At 50.1% G+C, this 26,427-nt stretch overlaps 1 protein-coding gene and 1 long non-coding RNA gene across 3 annotated transcripts in view; one reads left to right on the top strand and one right to left on the bottom strand.

The window, feature by feature from the left end:
- The window catches only part of TSPAN15 (tetraspanin 15), a 49,203-nt gene that overhangs the window by 17,330 nt on the left and 5,446 nt on the right, over positions 1–26,427 (bottom strand). Inside the window, exons 2-3 of one of the 2 annotated variants that reach the window (XM_072756214.1) lie at positions 6,055–6,240; positions 4,695–4,769 (exon numbers count right to left, since the gene is read on the bottom strand). In XM_072756214.1, coding sequence (XP_072612315.1) covers positions 4,695–4,769; positions 6,055–6,240 — 261 coding nt within the window. The remainder of the gene's footprint in view (positions 1–4,694; positions 4,770–6,054; positions 6,241–26,427) is intronic. The other variant, XM_072756215.1, reaches the window with a different exon arrangement.
- LOC140598622 (uncharacterized) lies at positions 15,147–16,639 on the top strand. Its single transcript, XR_012001106.1, has 3 exons — positions 15,147–15,259; positions 15,414–15,478; positions 16,502–16,639. It is a non-coding gene; the product is annotated as an uncharacterized lncRNA (long non-coding RNA).

The raw sequence follows: 26,427 nt of genomic DNA, 5'->3' as shown, positions 1-26,427 counted from the left end.
TTCTACCAAACATTGAAGGAATAATTAATACTAATCTTTCTCAAATTCTTCCAAGATATTGAAGAGGAAGAAACACTTCCAAAGTCATTATGAAGCCAGCATTCTTCTGATACCAAAGCCAAATGAGGACACTGTAGGAAAAGAAAATTATAGGCTAATATCTCTGATGAACATCGCTGTAAAAATCCTCAACGAAATATTAGCAGACCAAATTTAACAGCACATTAAAAAGATCATATACCATGATCAAGCAGGATTTATCCCTAGGATGCAAGGATGGTTCAACATCTGTGAATCAATCAGTGAGATACACCATATTAACAATGAAGGATATAAATCAAACGATCCTTTCAGCAAATGCAGAAAAAGCATTTGACAAAATTTGGTATACTTTCTGATAAAAATGCTCAACAAATTAGGTATAGAAAGAATGTACCACAACACAACAAAGGTCATACATAATAAGCCCACAGCTGACATCATTCTTAATGGTAAAAAGAGAAATCTTTTCCTTTAAGATCAAGAAGAGACAAGTGTCCACTCTTGTTACTTCTATTCAACATAGTCCTGGATGTCCTAAGCCAGAGCAAGTAAATTAGGTAAGAAAAAGAACTAAAAGTCATCCAAATCAGAAAGGAAGTAAAATTTTCTGTTTGTATGACATGATCTTATATATAGAAATCTTAAAGACTCCTGGGGTGCCTAGGTGTTTTAGTTGGCTGAGGTTCCGACTCTTGATCTTGGCTCAGGTCTTGATCTCAGGTTTGTGAGTTCAAGCCCCATGTTGGGCTCCATGCTGGCCATGGAGCCTACTTAAAAATGAAAAGGAAAGGAATGATAAAGATCCCAGCAAAACTCTGTTAAAACTAATAAACGAATTCAGTAAAGTTGCTGAATACAAAAATCAACATACAAAAATCAGTTGCATTTCTACACACCAACCATGAACTATTCAAAAAATAAATTAACAAACCCATTTACTATGGCATCAGATAGAATAAATTATTTAGAGATAAATCTAACCAAAGAAGTGAAGGATCTATATACCGAAAAGCATAAAAACACTGATGAAAGAAATTGAAGACAACACAAATAAATGGAAAGATAGCCCTCATTTATGGACTGGAAGAATTATTACTGAACTATTCATACTATCCAAAGTGATCTGCAGATTTAATACAATACCTATCAAAATTCCAATAGCATTTTTTTCACAGAAATAGAAGAAAATCTTAAAATTTGTATGGAACCCAAGAGATTCCAAAAAGCTAAAACAATCTTGAGCACAAAAAAACAAAGCTGGAGGCATCACATTTTCCGATTTCAACCTATATTAGAAAACTATAGTTATCAAGATAGTGTGGTATTGACCAAAAAAAAAAAAAAAAAAAAAAAAAAACCCAGACATACAGATCAATAGAACAGGATAGAGAACCTAGAAGTAAACCCAGTCCTACCCACTAATTTTCTATTAAAATGCCAAGAATACATAATGGGAAAAGGATAGTCTCTTAAATGGTGCTAGGAAACTGGATATCCATGTGCAAAAGAATGAATTGGACCATTATCTTACATCATAAACTAAAATCAACTCAAAGTGGATAAAAGACATGAACATAAGACCTGAAATTGTAAGACTCTTAAAAGGAAAGCATACGGGGGAAAGAAATCCTAGACATAGGTCATAACAATAATTTTTCTTTTTTTTTAAATTTATTTACAAGAGAGAGAGAGAGGCAGAGACACAGGCAGAGGGAGAAGCAGGCATCATACAGAGAGCCTGACGCAGGAATCAATCCAGGGTCTCCAGGATCACGCCCCGGGCTGCAGGCGGCGCTAAACCGCTGCGCCACCGGGGCTGCCCCGACAATAATTTTTTCAAACTTGACACCAAAACCACAGGCGATAAAGGTAAACATAAACATTATTGTCATTACATTAAACTAAAAAGTTTTCGCACAGCAAAGAAACAAAAAAATTAAAAGGCCACTTACAGAACAAGAGAAAATATTTGTAAACTGCATATCTGATAAGAATATCCAAAATGTGTAAGGAAAAAAAATGTAGAAGGAAACTTTACAACTGAATAGCCAATGACAATGACAACAACAAATAATCTGATTAAAAATGGGCAGAACGGGATCCCTGGGTGGCGCAGCGGTTTGGCGCCTGCCTTTGGCCCAGGGCGCGATCCTGGAGACCCAGGATCGAATCCCACATCGGGCTCCCGGTGCATGGAGCCTGCTTCTCCCTCTGCCTGTGTCTCTGCCTCTCTCTCTCTCTGTGACTATCATAAATAAATAAAAAATTAAAAAATATATATATTAAAAAAAAATGGGCAGAGGAACTATTAAATAGATATTTTTCCAAAGGAGACATACAGATGGCCAAGAGGGATATGAAAATATGCTCAACATCACTCATCAAATGCAAATCAAAACCACAATGAGATATTACCTAATGCCTATTTGGATGGCTATTATCAAAAAGGTAGGAGATAACAAATATTAGCAAGGAGAAAAGGAAACTTTGGACACTGTTGGTGAGAATGTAAATTGGTCCAGCCATTATGGAAAACACTATGAAAGTTCCTCCAAAGTTTCAAAATTGAACCATACCATATGATCCAGCAGTCCTACTGCGGGAATATATCCAAAGGATATACTGCAGCATTACTCAGAATAGCCAAGATATGGAAACAACCTAAGTGTCCATGGACAGATGAATGGATAAAGAAATGGAAAAATATATCTGTTTATTTAATATATTTATATATTTTTATTTTTATGTTGTATTTATATTATATATATCTATTACAAACACACACGTGTAATGGAATATTTGCCATAAACAGAGGAAATCCTGCCACTTGTAACAACGTGGATGAATCCTGAGGGCATTGGGCTGAGTGAAATAAGGTAGACAGAGAAAGACATGTATAAGGAAACCTTATATGTGGAATCTGAAGAAAAAGAAGTCAAACCCATAGAACCAGAGAGTAGTGTGGTGGCTACCAAGGGTAGGGGTGGGGAAATAGGGAGATGTTGGCCAAGGGTACAAACTCTCGGTTATGTGCTGAATATAGCATACAGCATGGTGACTCTAGTATTGTATACTTGAAATTTGCTGAGAATAGATCTAGAGCATTCTCACTGAAAGAGAAGTTCCTATGTGAAGCGATGGACATGTTATTTAACTTGATTGCAGTAATCATTTCACAATGTGTATGTATATCGAATCATCACATTGCACAGTTTAAATATGTCACAATTTTACTTGTCAATTATACCTCCATAAAGCTGTGGGTGTGGGGGGAGGAAAAAGAGGACTGAAAAAGAAGACTGTGCTGCCTCTATCTTGCTGTGTGCTCCGGGGAGGGCTTCCTAGCCTCTCTGTGCCTCCCTGATTCCATTGATATGATGGGAATCTCCCAATCCCACTCCTGCAGTTCATAAAATGGGAAAAAACACCCCTGGATTCCAGAGGTGTAGACAGGCCTGTGGTTAAGGTGTTCCCTTGCTCCCACCGGGCCGGGATCCAGTTGCACCCAGCAGGAGCTTGGCAGGAGTCAAACACCAGGTCATTGGAGGGCTCTGTACACCCCCGTGTCTGATATGGTGACAGCTGCCCTGGGCTCAACGTCTGCTGAGAAAGACAATGTGGCCCCAGCCCGAAGTGCCAGGAACTGAGGGTCGGGGGTTGGGGTGGAGGTGGACAGAACAGAACTAATGCAAACTTGCCCTGTTCCCCAAGTCCTACCTCCACCACGGAAGGGGGATGAGGGCGAAGGAATGAGATTATGGAGAGATGACAGAGTTTGGGCTGGAAGTCAGCCCTACACAGTCCCAAGCTCCCTGTGGGACCCTGGACAAGTCCCTTCTCCTCTCCAGGCATCAGGACAGAGGAGCTGATATGTACCCAGGATCCACAGGGGGCCATAACCACGCCGGGTCCTTCACAAGATTCTATGACTCGCCCAGGGTCACACAGCCAGTATGACATGCACACAGCCCACAAGAGAAGGAGCTAGAGATCAGAGGCCTCGAGAACCTGGCCAGCTCAAGGGGCCCTGATTCTGCCAACCGTTCCAGGGCCAATCCATCACCCCCCCTCCACCCCGGATGACGGCCGAGCCTCCAACTGGTTCCCTCCATGTCCCCCCTGCCTCTCTACTGCCCATTCTCCACTCAGCGGCGAGTAAACTGTGAATCAGATCACATCTTCCCTGCAAAACTCTCCAAAGTCTTCCTACAGACAGAGGAAACTTAGAAAAAAATCCAAGTCCCTAAACTGTGGCCTACGAAGACCTAGGAGATCTGCCCTGGTGGCCCTTCTGACTGCCTTCCACCCCTCTCCATCACTCACCTGCTGCAGCCCAGCGGCCTGCACGCTGGTCCACAAACCTGCCAAGCTCCCTTCTGCCTCAGTGATTCCCTCTGCCTGGACCTTCGTTTCCCCTGAGCCTCATCTGGGAGGTTCCTTTTCACTCCTTCCTCCTTCCCTCATCTGCCCCAGACGCTCACCTGTCACCTTGTTCTCTGGTTTACTTGTTCAATGCCCAGCTCCCCAGCAGAATGGACCTTCCACAGGGAATTATCGACCCCGCTCTCTGCACACCCCTAGTTTTCAGCCCAGGGCACACACAATGGGTGCTCAGCATACACACGCGGCTGCCACGCGCGCCAGAGGCCCACCTGGTTCCGGAAGATCAAGGCCACCACACCACCAATGAGCTCAATTATGAGGCAAATCCCAAGGATGTACATAAACTGAAAAACAAAATTCAGAGATTCGCCTAGAGGGGCAAGAGGAGCGCCATTTGCTCTGAGGTCAAGTATGATAAGGAGGATCATCTCTGCTGCAGCTCTTACTGGCTCCTGGGCCTTTTGCTCTTTCCTCCTGTGAGGACACAGGATGTGACAGATATTCCCCGGGAAAACCCATCTCTGGGGCCAGTCAGTGGTCAGGAAGGGTGACTCAGCTGTCCAGGCCAGATTGTTACTGAGGTGTGTCCGGGGGGTCCTCAGCAGAGTCTGGGTAGGAAACCCCCCCTCCCAGCATCACCACCGCCACGAGGAGAGCTGGTCCTCACTGCAGCTGACCCAGAGCAGGCAGGCCTGGCCTGATGGGAGGGCTGGGCCAGCATCTCCAGGTCTGCCTGCAGAACCCCTCAGAAGTGGCTTCCCAGAGCCCCCAGAGCGGGTGAGGGGATGTCTGAGGCTTGAAGGATATATACCCCCACCTCTACCCCTTATCATAGGTTAGGCATTGTCCAAACCGAGGCCAGCAACTTCCAGCCTCAGGCAGCACCAATGCTCTGCTTGTGAGGGCTTTGAGGAGCTTCCCACATGAGGGGTGACAGTGAGATCAAACACACATGTGGGTGTAGAGTGAATGGATCTGCCTACCCAGTACCCCCAGCTTTGGGGAGCCATTTCTCACTTCACAGAAAGGAGGTCAGGTGGGGCTGACCCCACCTCCTGATCCCAGACCAGACAATTGAACCAAGTAGGCCCATCAGAGTCCTGGGACTTTGGTCACAGGTTGCCAGTTAAGATTCCCTGGATCAGGAGCTGAAAAGGCCCTGTTGGCTTGAGACTGCTGGGACCACTGCAAAGACAGCGTGAGGACAAAGCCCAGTGTCCAGCCGGGAGGTGGCAAAAGAGAGAGAGCCAAAGGGCACCATCTAAGCCCCAGGTCCCAGTGTGGGTTTGCTGATTACATGAGCCAAAGACTCACCACCAGTGATTTTTGGGTTTGTTTGCTCTCATTTGAGTGTGGTTCCTCCCACTGGCAACTTGAGATCCAGACCAACGCAGGATTTAAATATAAAGGATGGTATTCAAATCAGCCTCTACACCAAAAGTGGAGGTGGCTTGATCTCTCCTGGGCCAGCGTGAATCAGGTAGGCTGATCCAGAGAACCTTCTAGAAAGTCTGGTTTGAGGCAAGAACTGAAAAAATTGGGCTGCCCAAGGGTCCAGGGACAGTCTCCCCAGCTCTCCTGGGGACTCCAAGGACCCCCCCTGCCTACTGGTACATGGGGCCAACTCACCGCTTGGAGAAGGCACAGGTTGTCACGGAGGGAAGCCAGCACGCCAATGAAGGAGACGATGAACATGATGACTCCCAGGAGGATGAGGATGATGGCTGGGGCCAGAAAGGCACTTTCAAGGGTTTTATATTTCTGCCGTTCCACCTCTGCGTAGATCCCCACGGACAGGACCAGGGCTCCGATCAGCTGCAGCAAGAAAGCAGGGAGTGAGAGAGAAGGACTGGCAGTCACTCACTTGCGTTTCCTACAAAGAGTTCATCTGGGAGCTATGGTGCCTGCCATTGGGGGGTTCACCCCCAGGTGATCATACATGAGGGAACCTGCTCTAGGCTGAACTGTACTCCCCCAAAGTTCATACACTGCACCCCTAACCCCCAGCACCTCAGAATGTGACTATATTTGGAGACAGAGTCTTTAAAGAGGTAATTAAGTTAAAATGAGGTCATATGGGTGGGTCTTTATCCAATATGACTGGTGTCCTTATAAGAAGAGATTAGGGCACAGACACACACACAGAGGGAAGACCGTATGAGGACACCAGGAGAAGGAAGCCATCTACAAACCGAAGAGGGAAGCCTCAGGAGAAACCAACTCTGCCAAACCTTAATCCTGGACTTCTAGTCCCCAGAGTCATGAAGAAGTAAATCTCTGTGGTTGAAGCCACAGCATCTGTGGCACTTCGTTAGGGCAGCCCTAGAAAACTGGCACAGACTCTATTTGGAAATGCCCCTTTAGAGGACACTACTGGTGAGTCAGGGGAAATGCCACTGGTTGGAGGGTCTCAGAGGACCTGGGCGTAGGTCGCAGCTCTGCCACTTGCTAACCGTGGGCCTCGGACAGGTGTTGGACATAGGTCTACATTGTCATCTGAAAAATGGTACAAAGACACTTGTTTCTGCCCTGCTCACACCCCAGGTTTTGGCAAGGCATTTGTGAGATAAGGAAAGTGGAAACGCTATAAACCCCAAAGCTTGGGGCCACTGTGATGCCTACTGCACAGGCAGGTCACCCCAAGGACATTTCAGAGCTGCTCAGAGAGACGGGCACTGTGCACGGCGTCCATACGCATGGCATGTATTTGCAGGACCATTGGGAGGGTAGAGAGGTTGGAGCAGGAGGAATTTTAAGGGGATTTTTAAGTTGAATTCCTTGTTAATCAACTTTCTCAACAGTAGAAACATGACTGTTGTAGCACTCCATCGGGAAAAACCAGGCCGCAAAGCCCTAGGAGGGCCCCTCTTTTCTCTCAGCCCAAAACTCTCGTACTAAATTTCCAGGGAGTTTTATCAGTTGACACTACGCCCAAGCCTCAGACAAGCCTGGGGCTACACTGCCGCCCTCGGATAGTGCCCTGATTGGCCCCATTCGGCTCATTCTCCACACCAGAGCGATCCCTAATCAGATCAGGCTGGTTCTCTGTGTACCGAGAATAAAAGCCACAACCCTAATCACAGATGATAGGCCCACACAACCTGTCTGAGTTCACCTCTTATTTCCTTCCCCTTCCTCACTTGGCTTTAGCAGCACTGGGCTTCCTACTGCTGGTGGAACACACTAAGTGTGCCACCCCAGGGCCTTTGCACATGCTGTTCTCACTCCCTAGAATGCTCTTCCTCCTGACATCCATAGGGCTCACTCCTTCACCTCCCTCTTGTCTCTGCTCAATTGCCAGCTGCTTTGTGAGGCCTTTCCGGGTCATCTTATCTAAAAGTAGAAAATCCTTCCCCCTGAAACTCTCAGTCCCATTCCCCGTCCTGTTTTTATCCTTTGCACTTACCAGTATTTAACATGCAACCTTTTCTCCTTTACTTTTTCATTTTTTGTCTTCCCCACAGAGACTATACGCTCCATGTCAGGAGGGATTTTCCGATTGCTTTGGGCAGCCCCAGCACCCATTGCAGTCCAGTCATTTAGGAAGTACAATCAGTGCTTACAATCAACGTGTATTGAAGGGATGTGAGCCGGACTTCCCATTCAACCCCCTTGGGTTTGCGTCTGACGCTGTCTACCCCGTCTCCTGCCTGTCCAAGGATTCTGACTTTCCGGGCCACACATTCCTGAGGGCAAAGACAAATCGCTATGCTGGACTTCCTCATCAAGAAGGTGGTGTGGGAGAGAAACCAGAACCGCCGGGTGGCCAGCTAAGGTCCGAGCAAAGGAAGTGAGGGGTAATACAGACAGGATGTTGGTGAGGCAGGCCACAAACATAGCAACCCTAGCGTCGACAGCCAGAACACCAAGGAGGCCGCCTCTCCAGTTACCTACTGGCCTTAAATTGGCTCCAATGTGCCCTCAAAATAGATCCCCTTGACTTCCTTCTAAAGAGTACTAAGACTCTCCTGGGTAAACGAAGTGCCTGCTGTCTCTGAAGCTCTGACAAGCAAGTGGCTGGGATGCCAAAAGTCAAACAGAACAATCCAGAAACACTGGATAACAGAGGATTGCCAGGAAGCTGTCTCCCCGAGCCCAGGTCCGTGCCTCTGCTGCATTTCATAGATAAATGCCATTCCCTTTGGTTCAAAAAGATAATCCGGGGTTACCGAGACACACTCCCCCTAGTCTGAAAGGGATGCCTTTCCAGTACACGGGCCAGGAGATGCGAAAGTCACCGCCAGACTCGCACAGGTTGACCATATCAGGAAAACTGTGAGGGAAATGATGTCATCAAATTACCCACCGGGTGAATGTTTAAATTTCTAAGGCAACACACACACACACACACACACACACACACACACACACTGGAAACTTCGTACATGAAAATGGTGATCACAGGAGGTAAAATCTACCTTTGCCAGAGCAAGATCAGTCAGAGGCCATCAGGTCAGTTCACATTCCCAAACCCAGAACAAGTTGAAATCGTTGTTCAAGGCCAGCCTATGCCCTGGGGGTCCTCAGAGATCAGGAGCAAGCAGCTGTAAGAAAGCCCAGCCTCCCTCTTCAGAATCACTGGACTTCTTCGGAAGCCCTCAACCCCAACCTGGAACCAGCCGCAGAGCCCAGAGATCCCTCCACCCCAAAGCTGAAGATCATGGTTTACAAAAGACCCCACACAGACAGACGCACAGATGGACAGAAGTCTTGAGAGCTCACGCAGGTACTGAATTAAATATGCAAGGACACCGTGTCCTTGAGAGTGACAGAGGTGGGGTTTTATCCTCTGTCTTGATGAAAAATGTAGTTCTGCTCTCGCTGACCCAACAAGATAACATCTTAGTACTTTCAGAATTGATTCCATATACTTCTGAGACTTTTTTGTTTCTGGTTGAAATGGAAAAAAAAAAAAAAAAAGGTCTTCTGGGCTGGAGGGCCCCCAGCCTGTGCCCCTCCCTCACTCCCGCCTGAGGCTTTGCTTCTGGGTTCAGGTGGCCTGCTTTAGAAACCATCTCCAAAACACCAGGGCAGAACTGACCCCAGCCCTCTCCAGAAAGGCAATCAGTGGCTTCTTCTATTTTTACAAGTTCCCTAGAGCCCCGGGGCCCACTCCAGAATGGCTTTGGCGGCAGGAAATAAAACTTCCTTTGGTGTGCTCTCCCTCCTGTAGCAAAGCGTCGCATTTTCCTTGCTAGTCAGCTTTGCAACATTTCCAGACCACTGAAGCCATAGGAAAAACTGTGGCAAACCCAAAGCCAAGCCTCCCAAGTCCCCCAGCACTGTGTGCTGAGCCATCACACACCCACTTCTCCTGGTCCAGCCAGGGGGGCTCCAGGCCGGGCAGACAACCCCCAAGGGGGGCTCCCACACAGCATGGACCGCTCTGGGCTCCTCATTCAAGTGCTCAAGGGGCAGTGGGCCTGGAGAGAGGCAGCCGTACCCCTCCCAGGAACTTCAAGATTTCCAATGATATTTGCATCTCCGACATTATCAATTTGTGTTTGCATTTGAGTATAAAATAAACTGTTAGTGCCAGCATGTAATCAATCCCATCCAGTCCTCTCTGCTAATTATAGCCTTTCCCCAAGGCTGGTGACCACTCCAGCCCCAGCCAGAAGCAAATGGTGCCGGACAGCTTCAGCAAGACAGGGCTGGGGGCAGGGAGGTGGGGGGCTTCGGGGAGGCTGGGCACAGTCATGCCCATCTGGGGCCAGAGGGGGGATGCTGCTGGCAGCCCCCAGACAAGGCCCAAAGCCCCAGGCTTCGCAAGCCCTGTGGCATCTCTAATAGGCCACGCAGGAGCCCTGGGGCCCATCATAAACTAACCTGAAGGTTCTCGCTGAGCCCCGCAGCTTGGAACCAGCTTTTCCCTCTGCAGGGAGAGGCCCAGCTTCACACAGATGCTGGGAAGTGGGAGACACTGGGAGGCATTCCAGTACCTGTGTCTCCTCCTTCGGGAAGCATCTGGTCACCGTCTGCTGGCTCAACCTCAGCTGGGGCAAGTCTCACAGCAGACCTGCAAGACCCGTTTTCACCCTTTTAGGCACATACTAGCCACCCATTATGTTCTGGCTCTTGAAATGTGACTTGTGTGCCTAAGGAACTACATTTTAAATTTTATTTCATTGTGACTAATTTAAATTTCACCACAGGTAGCTAGCAGCCACCACATTGGACAGCACAGCTCTAGAGTATCCCCCATTGAAGGCTGTCCCTCAGCACTCTCCACAACGCTCCTTTCTGAAGCCACAGAGACCATCCTTATTTAAAAAGCATGTGCCCTAATCATCCGGCCACAAGCTAGAGCGAGTTCAATTCATATTCACTGACCTCATTCAGCAGAAAACAGTCTCTCCGCCCAGTTGCTCCGAAAAGCTCATTTCGGGGCACCTGGGTGGCTCAACAGTTGAGCGTCTGCCTTTCCTCTGTCTGGGACATGATCCCAGAGTCCAAGACCGAGTCCCGCATCGGGCTCCCTGCATGGAGCCTGCTTTTTCCTCTGCCTATGTCTCTGCCTCTCTCTCTCCGTCTCTCATGAATAAATTTCAAAAATCTTTAAGAAAAAAGCTCACCTCATGTTGTCCCCCTCCTCTTGCCCCTCAGGAAAGCAGGACAGGCCAGATCCAGAAGGCCCTGGGAGTGCCCTCAACCTGAATGGATGTTTCCTCCAGGAGAGTGCCAGACCCACCTCCAGGACCACTGGGCAGTTCTGAGTTCCCGGGTCCCGGAGCCAGGGGCCACTGCCCTGCCCCAGCCAGCCCATGCTTACGGAATGGGACTCCTCCCAACCCCAAATCAAAGCCAGCCCCTTGGGAAAGCAACAGCTGCTGTCTCCTGCTGCCAGCAAAGGAGCCAGTCTCTCTGGCCTTTGTCACTGGTACTTTGTTATCAACCCTGCCTTGACCCTGGATAGGACTTCTCTCTTTTAACAAAATCTAGACATCAAGTGCAGAGCACTGGGTTAATTGCAGACCTTGGTCCATGATACTCTCTGACACAGCCCACTTTCACGTATAATGTAATAAGCACCACTGACTAGCCAGTTCTGCCCCCACTGATGTGGTGGGGTCACACGCTAAGGTCCCACATATGCGTAGGTCTGTTTGTGGCTCCTTATCCCTACCCTCTGTCAGTCTGGCTATCTGCAAACAACTCCCCCTGATGATAGCAACTACAGCTTTCTGATATATCCGGGCATCTAGAAGGCTAAGTCCCTTCCCGTTTTCGTTTGAAGTGGCTAGATATCCTTGGACCTTGATTCTTCTGTAGCATTTTGGAATCACCTTATCAAATTCCAAGAAAAAAAAAAACCTGCTGAGGTTCCACTGGATCACGTTGAACCTATAGATCCCTTTGGGGAGGAATGACATCTTTATCAGGACTTCCTGTCCATAAGTAAGGTTTATTCCTTCTTTATTAGGACAGCTCTATGAACAGTGCTTCCCAGGCCATTTGAGCTTTTTGGACAGAAATGGATAAAGGCCTCTAGAAGGCTGGAGGGACCCCAGCTAGGTCCAGGGGTGGAAAACATGGCCTTTGGAAACAAGGTGGATACAGTGGTCTGTTTTGCTTCCCCTCCTGTCACCAACAGATAGGCAGGAGTCTTCTTGATTTCGAAGACTCCTACATGCACACAGCACATTCCAGGCTAAGCTGGGAGGTTTGGCAGGCCCAGCTATTTGACCTGGCCAGGGCAGAGCGTGGAATTTCTAATCAAGAACTCCCCACATGTACCAAACACTGTGGGGAAGAGCTGACCCAGCTGGGACTCTCCTTAGAAAAAGTTTGGGGGCAGACAGGTGGAAGTGGTAAAACAGATAACCCGTAAGGATATTCTGAGACAAGAGGCGGAGCAATTACTTCCTCCTGGGAAATCAGAGAAGGCCCAATGGAGCTGAGCCTTGAAGGATACAAGGTAGTTTGTTATCGTATTAGTTATGCTCATGAACAAATAATGCCAGGTGTTTATTACCTACTGCATGCAGGGCACCATGGCAGGACCCAGCAACACACATACCATCCTTGACCTCAACAGCTTCAAAGTCTGCAATGTACTGTGCAAACGTGTTAGTTCCACAAGTTCACAGGTATTTTTTTTATATGTAGATTTTATTTATTTGTTCATGAGAGACACACAGAGAGAGGCAGAGACACAGGCAGAGAGAGAAGCAGGCTCCACGCAGGGAGCCCGACGTCAGACTCGATCCCAGGACTCCAGGATCATGCCCTGGGCTGAAGGCGGTGCTAAACGGCTGAGCCACCGGGGCTGCCCAGTACACAAGTACTTGGTGGCTTAGCTCCCAGACCACACTCTCCCCACAGAAACCATATGAAAAACGGTCAGGGCCCAAGCTGGTCCACAGTGGCGTGATGAACCGCAGGGTCCCGAAGCAGGGTGTCACGCAAAAATTTCTGGTGTTCAATAAATGCTCTTCCTCCTTCCCCAGTAAAGATATAGTACTGTTCTAACACCAACATTTTCAAATTAGACGCCAGAAACCATTTCCCCTTTTAGAGGCACTTTGCTCCAAGGATAATTCAGAGAGAAAGGAGTCCCTATTTTGAATTCCAAGGTAGCCTTCACTGATTCCACATATATTTATTAAATACCTATTATGTGTCAAGCCCTGGGCATAAAAAGATAAGATGTAGGTCCTGCCCTCAAGGAACTCAGTCTGGTAAGACACAATTGCACACCAACAAATGCAGCAGTTAGGAAAACACTGGGGTAGAGTGTGCAGAGGGGCCAGAGAGGAGAAGATGCTAAATCACAGGCAAGACCTGTGGAATCCTAGGTGGCTTTCTGGAGAAGGTGATGCTTGAACTGAGTCCATTTAATGCATGGAATAGACGAGCAAAGATTTCTGAAGTAGACGAGCAGTTTTGGATGCCCATGAAGGTACCAGGGGGGGAGCAGGTCAGCATAGCTGGAGTCAAGCACAGGTGGATGGAGGAAAAGGGGGAGGCCCAGCAAGCTCACTGAGGCCAGACCACCAAGGCCACATCTCTCAGGTTAAATGGACATGTTCATTCATTCAGTGTCTCTCTACTGAGGGGATTTTTAAGCCAGTGGTTCTCAAAGTTGTTGACCTCAGGACACCCTTTTTTAGCCTTAAAGTATTTGGAGGACCCTACAGCTTTGTTTTTTACAGATATTCATTATTTCCTACATAAGAAATCAAAACAGACATTCTAAATATTTATTGACTCATTTAAAAATAACAATAGATTTACACGTTAGCCTAAATAGCATATTTTACAAAATATTTTCCAAAAAAATGGAGTGAGAAAGAGTGGCATGGGGTTTACATCGTTGCAAACAATGTGTAGCTGATGGAAGAGAGCTGCAGTCTCATAGCTGCTCCTCGCTCAGTTTGCTGCCATATTACTACCCCAGGCCCTGAGACACCCCACTGGACACGTCGCCCGAGGATGACAGTGGGGAAAGGCAAGCAACATCTCCCTATCACTATAAAAATGGTTTTGACTTCGTGGACCTCTTGAAAGGATCCCCCCCAGGGCTGGCTGGGGCATACTCTGAGAGCAGCTATTTGGGGAACTAGAGGCAGGGGGTGGGGGGAACACAGCTAGAGCAGCAAACCAAACACATCAGCCCCAGCTTTGGGGGAGTTCACATTCTAGATGGGGAGAGACAAATAAGAAAAACTCCATATGTCATGGTTATAAGTGCTACGGAGGAAAATAAACAGGAAAGGAGGCCAGGGCGGCTGGGGGAGGGGACTGTCATTTTACATGGCTTAGCCAGGGAAAGTGACCTTTGAGCACCCTTGAAGTAGGAGAGAGCTCTCTAACATCCATGCGATGTATGGACGAATGTTCAAGCAGCTCCCGGGACCTCGGAAGGTGCTCACAGAAGAGCATCTATGGGGTGGCAGAGGGGCACAGAGTAGGAGATGAGGTCAGAGGGCAGGGCAGAGCGAAGCAGGTCAAGTGGAGCTTTTCAAGCACCTGGGAGGATTCTGACTCTTGCTCAGAGTGGGCGGGAGGTGCGCAGGTGTGCAGAGGAACGTCTGACTGACCCACGGGTAACTCAACCATGAGTTACTGGGACTGACTGACATGCTGAGAATGGATTGAGGGGGTGGAGGCACAGAGGGAACACAGTCAGGAGTCTCCTGTGATCACTCTGATGCCAGGTGGCAGTGGCCTGGTCTAGGGTGGACATGGGAAGCAGGCCGACCTGAGATATGTTTCGAAGTTGCAATAGGGAAAGAGCTGAAATAATTTAAACAGGGAGTCCCATGCTCAGATTTGCTTTCAAAAGTCCTTTCAGGGGCTGCCTGGGTGACTCAGTCAGTTGAGGGTCTGCCTTGGGCTCAGGTCATGATCCCAGAGTTCTGGGATCGAGCCCCGAGTGGGGCTCCCTGCTGGGTGGGAAGTCTGCTTCTTCCTCTGTCTCTGCCCCTCCCCCTGTGTGTGCTCTCTCTCCCTCCTCAAATAAATAAAATCTTAAAAAAAAAAAAGTTCTTTCATCGAACAGAATATTCACATAGCCGGAAGAGCCACCCCACAGCTTATTTGTCATCAAGAGGAAGTGCCTGTTGACAATGGAGGGGCCGGGGGACGGGCTTGGCACCGCAGGCCGCGCATCCTATGCCTCCGAACCCCCGACGGTGCCCGGGCCTCCTGCCCCCACGCAGCGCTTGTATCGGAAACGTGTGGCCTGAGCCCAGTGACCAGGAAACCGAGAAGTGCATCCAGAATCCAGACCGCTGGTGCTCTGCACATCACCGGCCGGAGGCGGCAGAGGGATCACAAGCAGCCCCGACGGCCGGGGGATTCCAGGGACACGTCACGGCCAAGACAACATGTGAGCCTTGCGTGCGGCCTGCTGGAGTCCAAGATCAGCCCATAGGACCTTCGGGGGAACAACTGGGGAAATTTGCGGATGGGAACTGCATACGAGATGAGGTTTTGTCTTACGGAGTTTTTGTTTTTTTTTTTTTTTGTTTTTTTTTTTTCAGATGGACAATGGCAAGCTCTTGGGAGAATGCCTTTTTTGGAAAGCTGAACGCTGGAGTGTCTGAGGGTGAGGTCACAATGCCTGCAGCTTTCTTTTGGCTCAGTTGGCAAAAAGAAAAAAAGTGTTGTATTGAAAGAGAGAGATAGAGAGAGAGAGAAAGAAATGAGGGAGAGAGAGATGTTAAGATGTTAGCAATTGGTAACCAAAGGCATGCAGGTGTTCTTTAAACCCTTCTTTCAACTTTTCTGTGAGTTTAAAAAAAAATTTTTTTTTAAAGCTCATTTCCCCTCTCACAACTTGATTTCGGAACTACTGATGTGAGGCTTCTCCAGCAACCAGGGTTCTCCAGCTTGCAAGACAAAGAGCTTCTCCTGCCCCACCCCAACCACACCGGAAGCATCAGAGCCAGGGAACAAAAGACCACATCCCACGTATCTATGGGGACACCGACTTCCCAAAAACCTGCTCAGCATGCTCGTTGTTTGCGGAGCGTCCACGATCTAGCAACGCCAGGGCATGTTAGGTCTCACTAAGCAGGCCGTGGGCAGCCAGCCCTGACTTGGGCAGCAGCTTCGAGCACCTCCCCCAGGGTCTGGCACAGGGCCCAGCATGTGCGGCTGGCGATTCAGGGTGGAAGCTCAGGGAGTCCCCAGTCAGGCTTCCAATGGGATGAAGGCTCATACAGGCCCCTTCCACCCCTGCGTTCCACATCAGTATCCAGGCCCAGCAAGCCTTTCCCTATCTACTTTGTGAATCTCCCTGAGCAAGAAGAGGGCAAGGCCCCAGTAGGTCTTGGGGGATCAGGCAAAGGCAGGCAGGTAACACAATGGTCCTCCCGGGACACCAGAACATATAACCTTCAGGGGCTCGGCGGTACTTCCACCCACGTTTCAGATGCACTGGGACCTTTCTGTCAAAGTGAGATTCAATGCAAGGCAGGAACTGTGGTGCTGGATCCTGATTACTTCTTTTAATCCACTGTGAGAAATATTGTAGGGACAACTGGAGAAATTTTAACACGGATCTTGTATTTCCTTAGGCACGATAATGGTGGTTATAGTCAAGAATGTTCTTTTTTTTCTTTTTCAGGAGATGCATCCTGAGATATTGGAGTGAATTGTCATAATGTCTGCAACTTACTTTGACATGGCCAAATGTTTGGATTCTGGTTGGTGGGCACCTGAGTGTTCCTTGTGTCATTCTTTCACCTTCTCTAGGTTGTACTCTTTTTACAATAAAAAGTTGAGAAAGCAAGCAAGATGCAAGTTCTATCTTTCCCAAGAGGAAGCCTGCTTACAGGTCTGAGTTTTCCCTTTAGCCTGGGCCACAGCCCCAGGCCTACTCACCAGAGGCCAGTGGCAGGCAGCTTCCTGTGGCCTGGAATTAATGCCCTAACCAGATGTATCACTAACTGCTAACTGGGGCTAAATATAGGTTATAACAGGAACCTACCGATTATGCATCCAAGAAAGCCAGCTAGAAAACAGGACCCTGAGGGCTTCAGGACATGCCCCTCCCTGTGGACTGGGGAGAGGCCTGCGGGGACGGGGAGGGGGGCTGCTCCACACCCTCAATTCCCTCCTCCTCTACTTTAAGAAAATTAGGACAAGAGAAGACACACACAACAAACTATCACCAGGCAGCCCATGCAGCCCTGGTGCCAAGTGCCAGCTGTGAGAGGAGGTGAAGGCCGCATGACCGGCCACTCCCTGAGGCTGGGCTATTGCGACCTGGCAAAGAACGCCCGCCAGCTGGAGGCCCTCCGCCACTTAGGAGCTGCATGACCTTGGACAGGCCACTTCCCTGAGGGCTGGTTGTCTCTGCTATTAGCCAGGAGCACTAACACCTGCCCAGTAGTCACTCAGAGGCCCCAGGGAGACCGGGGACACTCCTTTATAAACCTGTGAGGTGATGTAATACTTTTTCCTTAAAAGTCAACAGCTCCAAGGACTATATCAAGTGCCCACACCTGACCAGGAGGTGCCACTACTTTTCTTTAAATCAGCTGACTTTTCTTATTAAAAGAAATATGATCGTGGGGTGCCTGGGTGGCTCAGTCAGTTAAGCGTCTGCCTTCAGCTCAGGTCATGATCCCAAAGTCCTGGGATTGGGCTCCCTGCTCAGTGGGGAGCCTGTTTCTCCCTCTCCTTTTGCCCCTCCCTCCTGCTAATGTGCATGTGTGGGCACTCTCTCTCTCAAATAAATAAAATCTTAAAAATAAAGTTATAAATAAATAAATAAATAAAATCCTGACCTAACCTGTCAACATCTATGAAATCACAGATTTGAGGGACTCCTGGGTGGCTCAGCAGTTGAGCATCTGCCTTTGGCTCATCTCCCAAGGTCCTTGGATCGAGTCCTGCATTGGGCTCCTCACAGGGAGCCTGCTTCTCCCTCTGCCTATGTCTCTGCCTCTCTCTGTGTGTCTCTCATGAATAAATTAAAAACCTTTAAAAAAAAAAAAAAGAAGAAGAAGAAGAAGAAGAAGAAGAAGAAGAAGAAGAAGAAGAAGAAGAAAGAAACTCCTAAGGAATTGAAAAAAAAATATTTAAAAATAATAATGAGGGACATCTGAGTGGCTCAGTGGTTGAGTGTCTGCCTTCAGCCCAGGACATGATCCTGGAGTCCCAGGATCGAGTCCCACATCGGGCTCCCTGCATGGAGCCTGCTTCTCCCTCTGCCTGTGTCTCTGCCTCTCTCTCTGTGTCTCTCATGAATAAATAAATGAAATCTTTATTTTAAAAAAAAATCACAGATTTGAGATACTAATTATTTTCTTCAACACATATCACACTAATGCTATTACATTTTAAAATGTTTCCCCAGAGACCATGTAAAAGCCTCTTGTGAACTGCCAGCAATAAGTAGACGGACGCTGCTCTGGCCCAACCCCTTATTTTGCAGATGGGAATTTGTGGCCCAGAGAGAGGCTGTCACTCCCACGAGGTTACACAGCATATTAGCCACCGGATAGCAGCTGTGACCTGGGTCTCCAGACCCCCAGGCCAGTGCTCCCTCCACCACAAGCTGTCCTCCCACATCAGGAACAAGAGTTCTCATGCCCTGGCATGCCCTCCTCTGATGGAAAGTAAAAAGGATAGTGAGGGACACTGATAGACAGGGATGCCGGCTCCATCTCTGCCTTCCTGCAGGTCCAGAGAGCCGATGCCTTGTGCCACGTCGGGTCTGCTCGCTCCTGGCCCACGCAGGGGGGTTGTCAGCCCACCTCCGTGCAGGAGTCTGGGATCCCTGCCCTGGGAAACTGATCCCCACCCTGGGGTCCTCGTTCCTCTAGCAGAGCCTTGGGGAGAACCGGAGGGCCCCAAATGCCTCAGAAATGTTAGATGGCTGCCGGAGTCACAGAGCCAGTGAACCAACAGCTCCCCCCACCCCACCCCGAAAACAGCCCATGTCTCCGAAAGGGAAACACTCTCCCAACAAAAAGGCCCTGAGACACAAAGGAACTGAGAGTGAGTCTGAGCATTTCCTTCCTTGCAAGTTCCCTAACCTCTCTGGGCCGCTCCTTACCTCAGTGTAGAGTGAGGCAATGATAATGCTGCCTCTCACGGTTGCTGGGGTTGCTGGCTGAGTAAATAAGAGAATGTCTAGCAAACAGAGGGAGGGCTCACTGATTGTTAGCTTTAAGAGGACAAAACAGGGACGCCTGGGTGGCTCAGTGGTTGGACATCTGCCTTTGGCTCAGGGTGGGATCCCGGGGCCCTGTGAACAAGTCTCGCATTGGGCTCCACGCAGGGAGCCTGCTTCTGCCTATGTCTCTGCCTCTCTGTGTGTGTCTTTCATGAATAATAAAATTAAAAAAATTTTTTTTAAAAAAAGGAGGGAACAGAAGGCACGATTGGCCTGGACAAGGGGCAGCATGGAGGGCTTCCTGGCTGCATAAAGGCAAATTCCGTTTAAGAGAGGCCAGGCCCAAAAGAGACCTCAGGAAAGGAAGAAGACAGGGACAAACAGGCCCCACTCCTGTCATAGGGACTGTGTGTCCCTCAGCAACTCCTGTCCTCATCTGATTTTGCTCTGATCATGAGTCTGTCCCCCTCCCCACCTTCTTAGAGATGGAAAGAGTCTAGTGGCCACTGCCACCCCTATAGGAGCCCAGACCCCAAATATCCGTCCACTGCTGATTGAATGTCCCCACCAGAGCCTCCTGGGAGCTGCTGGCTGCCCCGCCCCGATCCCACAGTGTCTGCAGCTGCTCTGTGCTCTCTGCTGGCACCAAGTGAGTGACAGCCTCTCAAGGGACAGGGACAGGGCTGACTCATCTCTCCCCCCACCCACCCAGCACAAGGCCAGGCAAACAGCGATCCTGGGTCAGAGGTGGAGCAGAAGCCAGCCAGAGGCCTGAGTTCTCTCTGGCCCTGCAGGGACCACCCTTCCCCTCTGCACACAAGGCCACACATCAGGCCTCTGTCCCCGGGGCAGGGCGGCAGTTGCCTTTACAGTGTGCACACCCATTCCCTAGATGGAAAGGATAATCCTGGGGGAGATCACCGAGTGCTGCTCATTGTGGACACTGTGCCACTGGCCATGGAGTGTTAGAAGCAGAGGCAGCTGCTGTGTGATCGGGGGTATTTCCTCCCCTCTGAAAGGAAGGCACCAGGGACCCTCCACGGCCCTTGGAGGTCAGTGTGGTGCATTTGTCCAGCTCTAGGCTAGGCCTGGGCCAGGCGGGGGAAACAGAAGACTAAGGTGTCCTCTTCCTCACCTGGAGGGTCAGCCCAGCAGGGAGATGGAAGCTAAGGTGGGCAGCAGCGGCCAGAAGCCAGGTGTGGCTTCCTGTCTCGCGGGGCAGCCTGGACTGTAGCAGAGCTTCGGGGTGACTCGGAAGAGGTGGCAAGGGGGCTGGAAGCATGAGGAGGCCGGGCAGAGAGGAGCACAGGCGAGCCTCAGGAGAGGGAGGGCGGTCACAGCAGAGGGACAATGACTGGACCTGGACTCTGAGGTCAGACACAACCCTTGGGAAGGCTGGGCCCGGAGGCCACACAGACCCACCCCATCAGGCACCAAATCAGGGGAAGATCACTTGGTTGATGGGTAAGGAGTGAGACTGATTGGCCGCATGACCAGGGACAAGTCACCCACAATTTTCTGTGCCTCAGTTTCCTCCTCAGTGGGAAGAGGATAACTGTGCCTCCCACCGGGGCCAGTGGGCCAGTGCCTGCAGGGCTCTGAGTGGAGCGTCTCTGCAGGAGGCATCAGCATAGGTGCCGTGAGTAGGTATTACTGGACAGGAGCCCCGTGCTCGGGGGGGGGGGGGGGGGGGGGGGGTTGGTCAGGGGGTGCTGGAGGGCACGGGAGGGATGCCATCATGTGCCTGCCTCACCAACACTTTGCTGCACCACTTTGGATCCTCAGCACAACCCTGTGAGCCAGGCAGATGGGGGTACTTGTTCCATTTTACAGCTGAGGAGACTGAGGCCCCTATAAGGGGAAGTGACTGGCACAAACCAGCATCTGCATCCATCTCTAAGAAGAAGCTATTTCACTGTAGAGAAGTGTCTGCTGTGTTTAATTTTTTCCAAAGGGGACTTTCTCGCCAATGGAGCCATTTGCATCTTGGCCTGCAGGGAAGTAAATATTTGCATGGAGAGGAGAAGGAAAAGAGCTTGGTCAGGGTCAGGACTCAGGGGCTCAGAGCCCTCCTCCTTCCTGCTGGAGAGCCGGAAACATCTACTCTCCGGGCTGCTGGAAGCCCCTCCCAGGACACTGTGTATGGCCGTGGACAAGTCGCATAGGCTTTCTGTGCTGTTTCCAGCCCCTTGCCAGGGGACAGGCTGTGCTGGGCTCAGTGGAGGGCAGAGGGCAGAGGCCAGCCCCTGGAGACACCCCATTGCAGACTGGGGCCAAGCCCCCTAGCTGGAGTGGAGTGGGTGCTGGCTTCCGGGGCTGATGCCAAATTCTGAGCCTCGGTCACTTCCTGAGGTCAAAAAGACCTTGTAGATCCAGGGGGCCTTGACTATCGTTTGAGGCTTCTGGCGCTGGAGCATTTTGCAAGTACACACCAGGCCCCATCTTCGGAGCTGACGCAGTGGGTACGGGATGGGATCCAGGCACCTCCAGTTTTTAAACTTTCCCAGGTGATTCTTACATGCAGCGGGGAGTGGAAGCCAGAGCTCTGGTGGTGTCTGTGAGGGAACTCTGACTAGCCAGGCCGGATTTCCGAGCCCACTTTCTCTCCATGTGAGTCCTGACTGATAGGCTGAAACTTCCCTGGCCTTCTGGACAATCTGGACGGTGTCTGTGCTCTGGGAAGTTAGCGCACCGCTGGGAAGAGGTTGGCTGCTGAGGTGCCCAGACAGGAGAGGTCTGGCTGGGATTCGAGAAGGGGTACGGGGTAATCAGCAGGCTCAGCCTGGGTGAGAAGGGCTGGTGGAGGCTTGTGGAGACTGCCAGCTTGGGGGTGTGGGAGATGGCTCAGGAGTCTGGGCTTCTGCAGGGGACTGGGATGTACCTGGGGAGTGGGGGCTGGTCCCTGAGTTCTAGGATATTGTTTCCTTGCAGTTATCCTTACAACATACATCCTTTCACCTGTTCTAAAGGTAACCCTTCTCTCTAGTTAACTTTGTAACTTAAAGAAGTTTCTGTACAACCAAGGATTCATACTTGCGAGTTGAGCTATGATGATTTTTCCTCTTAAATTATATCTTCCATTTGAGAACTACTGACGCATGGGCATCATGTCTGGAATGTTGGTTGTGATCTCATCGACCCACAGTTCTGTTGCAGGAGAGACATGGCAGGTGGTTGCCTATCCCCATTTTTTATTTTTTTTTCTACCTATCCCCATTTTTTAGATGGGAAAACAGTTCCAGATAGGTGAGCCATATTTGCCTGGGGTCAGGGTGATGAGCTAGTGACCTTCGGGGTGACTCGGAAGAGGTGGCAAGGGGGCTGGAAGCATGAGGAGGCCGGGCAGAGAGGAGCACAGGCGAGCCTCAGGAGAGGGAGGGCGGTCACAGCAGAGGGACGATGACTGGACCTGGACTCTGAGGTCAGACACAACCCTTGGGAAGGCTGGGCCCGGAGGCCACACAGACCCACCCCATCAGGCACCAAATCAGGGGAAGATCACTTGGTTGATGGGTAAGGAGTGAGACTGATTGGCCGCATGACCAGGGACAAGTTACCCACAATTTCGATTTCTGACTCTGACCACTGAGCTCTGCAGTGGATTGGATGCGCCCCATACCCTCCCACCAAAAAAAAGATGTGTTCATGTTTGCCAATGTGACCTTATTTGGAAAAGGGGTCTTGGCAGATGTTAATTAGGTTCTGAACCTTGAGATGAAATCATCCTGCTCACCTGGGTGTGCCTTAAATAGAAGGTCAAGTGTCCTTTTAAGAAAAGGCAGAGGAAGCTTTGGGACAAGACACAGACACAGAGGGCAAGGCCACATGAAAGCAGAGGCAGGGTAAGATTTCCCCCAGAGCCTCTGGAGGTAGAAGAACCTTGTGACACCTTGGTTTCAGACTTCAGACCCCCAGAATGGCGAGCAAATACATTTCTGTTGCTCTAAGCCACTGGGTTGTTACAGGGCAGCCTCAGGAAACAGCCAAGGAACAACGCAAGCCATCTCTGCTCCCCCAGGTAGGCTCACCAGGGAGGGGCCCAACCAGCAGGAAAATCTCTTCCCCTTCTGGCAGGGTTGTGCTGAAGACCCAGGAGACCCAAGACCTGGATGGGGCTTCAGGGGCGGAACAGGCCTGGCAGGCGGAGCAGGGGTGCACTATACGGTAGGGGGCCTAAGGGGTCGGGGGTGAGGCCTACCATCAGGGCCCTTCCCCGCCCCTCCCCAAAGGTTGTGCTCCAGCACTGCCTGCTTAGGGGCTTCCTTTGTGCAAGGAACGCCTGATGCTAGGAGGGTAAAACGGGAAGGGAATGTGAACTAGCTCTCCTGAAGGACTTCCTGGTTCTAAAAGCAGTTTAATTGAAACTGCTTGCCAAGCGGGGCTGTAAAACATTTGGGATTTTCTTACAGCCTTTCAGAACAGGAGTGTCACCTGTTACTTGGCACAGTTAGGAGGTGACGTGGACTTCCAGCCGGGCCAAACCTCCAAGGGCCGTGGAGGGTCCCTGGTGCCTTCCTTTCAGAGGGGAGGAAATACCCCCCGACCACACAGCAGCTGCCTCTGCTTCTAACACTCCATGGCCAGTGGCACAGTGTCCACAATGAGCAGCACTCGGTGATCTCCCCCAGGATTATCCTTTCCATCTAGGGAATGGGTGTGCACACTGTAAAGGCAACTGCCGCCCTGCCCCGGGGACAGAGGCCTGATGTGTGGCCTTGTGTGCAGAGGGGAAGGGTGGTCCCTGCAGGGCCAGAGAGAACTCAGGCCTCTGGCTGGCTTCTGCTCCACCTCTGACCCAGGATCGCTGTTTGCCTGGCCTTGTGCTGGTCAGAGAGGAGGGGCGGTGGAGGGGTGTGGGGTGAGGAGATGAGCCAGCCCTGTCCCTGTCCCTTGAGAGGCTGTTGCTCACTTGGTGCCAGCAGAGAGCACAGAGCAGCTGCAGACACTGTGGGATTGGGGCGGGGCAGCCAGCAGCTCCCAGGAGGCTCTGGTGGGGACATTCAATCAGCAGTGGACGGATATTTGGGCTCCGGGCTCCCATAGGGGTGGTAGTGACCACTAGACTCTTTCCATCCCCAAAAAGGTGGGGAAGGGGACAGACTCATGATCAGAGCAGAAACCAGTTGAGGATAGGAGTTGCTGAGGGACAACTTTATTAAATCCTAGCTAGATATTGTGGGGGATGTAAGCTGTGAACCCGAGTTCGGTCTCTACCTGTCTGGCGTTCCCTGGCATAGGTACACTCCACCCCGGGGACTCTCAGAAGTGTTTCTCCCAGCCCCACTACTCCAGGTGCTGGGATCAGCTCTCAGCTTTGTAGGATGCTTCTACGACAGCCTGCCTGGACTCACATGCCCATTACTTGGTGCACAGCCTCTGCCAGTCTGCCACTAAAACCCCAGGAACTAAGGGGTGGGAAGGACCTAACTGCCGCCCCACCCAAGGCCACATGCATTCCCAAGGTATCAGACTTCTCAGCCTAAGGCTATTGCCACAACCATGTGCTCTAGGCAGACAGAGCAACCCCAGCACAAAGGAGCATCCTCTAATAAGACAGACTCTGGAAGTCCTCACATCTGAAGTCCCAGCCCCCTGTGGATACTGGCCCCTATAGGGTGCTTGGTGCCTATGCATCTCTACTCTTGCAGAAGCCTCCCCAAGGCCTCTAGCATATCCGCAGACAGAAGTTTCAGAAGCTCAGAGAGGTGGTCCTTTACGCAGGGCCAACAGCAGAAGCAGCCCTGGATCTGTGTCTCCAGCTGGCACTGCTGGACAATTACACCTCCACTTTCAATCAGACGCCACACCCCTCATACAATCAGGCCCCTGTCACCCTCTCCACCTGTTACTTGGGCCTTCCCAGGCTTCCCCATCTGCTTCAGTCATACTTGCCTACCTCAGGACCTTTGTACGTACTATTCCCTCTGTCTGAGATACTCTCGACAGGCCTTTTCTATGGCTGGCTCCTTCTCATTCCTTGGACCTCAGCTCCTCATAAAGGCCTTCCTTGATTGCACCATCTAAAGTAGGAAATTTCATCTCCTCCATTTGCTCCCTAATTCGCTCTTTAGCACCAATCACAAGCTACATTTATTTACTGGTGTGTCTGTCTTCCAAGGCCCGGACGAAGTCTGTCTTGTTCAGTTATTTCCCAGGAAACATCGCAGTGCCTGGCATATACAGTAGGCATCAAATAATTATTTGTTGACCGAATGAGTAAAGAACCATCTCCACCCTGGAGAGAACACAGGTCAGGACTGGACTCCCTGGCCTTCCACAAAGATGTGATTCAAACCCACTTATATCCACAGCTTCTCTCCGGGCAAGGCTTTTTTTTTTTTTTTTTTTTTTTTAAGATTTTATTTATTTATTCATAGAGACACAGAGAGAGAGAGAGGCAGAGACACAGGCAGAGGGAGAAGCAGGCTCCATTCAGAGAGCCTGACGTGGCACTCGATCCAGGGTCTCCAGGATCACACCCTGGGCTGCAGGCAGCGTTAAACCGCTGAGCCACCGGGGCTGCCCTCCGGGCAAGGTTAATCTTCTCAATCTTGTGTGTTCTGGGCTAACCCAGAAGACATCTTTCCCCTGTACATGGAGCCAGCCGGTACAGAAATTTCATTATCAGTCTCTTATCTAGTTTACCCTGAGCCCCACCCCAGGCTGGCATTGTGAGTCACCTGGAGAGGTGTGGCAGCAGGCCAGGGAAGGAGGAGGACAGGTTGTTACTCCTGCATCCTGGGGACAAACAACAAGAGACTGTGAGGTCCCTATCCATTCCTACCATTTAAAACAATGCCTTTCTTCCAGAAAGAAAAGGGCTCATGCACAGAAGCCTAAACTAAGAGCAAAGAAACTTCCTTAAGGCCTTCGTTTGTTCATCTGTAAGACGAATGCATTGGAAGATTCTCCAAATGCCTCCCAGATCTGCCTTCTTGATTCTCTGGAATTGTTAAGGACCCCTGGCCAGGCTGGGAGAGGGGACCCTAGTCTCATTGCTTCTAGATCTTCTCTGAGTTGGTAGGCAGGGTGGCTGTTTCTCCAGGATGAAGTCACTTTTTGCTTGAATCTCTCTATTTTCTCTGTGAAATCCTTGCCTAGAATAAGGGGAAAATGATCCTGCCTAAGGATTCAAGCACAACAATAATTTTAAAAATTCAGGAAATAAATTTTGTGCATGTACAAGGAGATGTCCAGATGGGTGTTTCTCGGTGTGTAACAGTGGTGCTCTCCCAGGGCCAGAACCAAAGGTGACTTTCACTGTCTTCAGTGTGCTCACAAGAATTGCCTGAATGGTTTTTAACTGAGCACACATATTATTTTCACAAAAACAATAAAGCTCTTTTCAAAAGTTAGAAATTCCTGCTGGAAACTTAATCTACTTTCTTTTTCATCTGGCTTCGTCTAGTGCCTAACTGGGAGACCAG

This window comes from Vulpes vulpes, chromosome 4 (genome assembly GCF_048418805.1).
Source record: "Vulpes vulpes isolate BD-2025 chromosome 4, VulVul3, whole genome shotgun sequence".
NCBI classification, from domain to species: domain Eukaryota; kingdom Metazoa; phylum Chordata; class Mammalia; order Carnivora; family Canidae; genus Vulpes; species Vulpes vulpes.
This window is presented reverse-complemented; position numbering and strand designations above follow the sequence as displayed.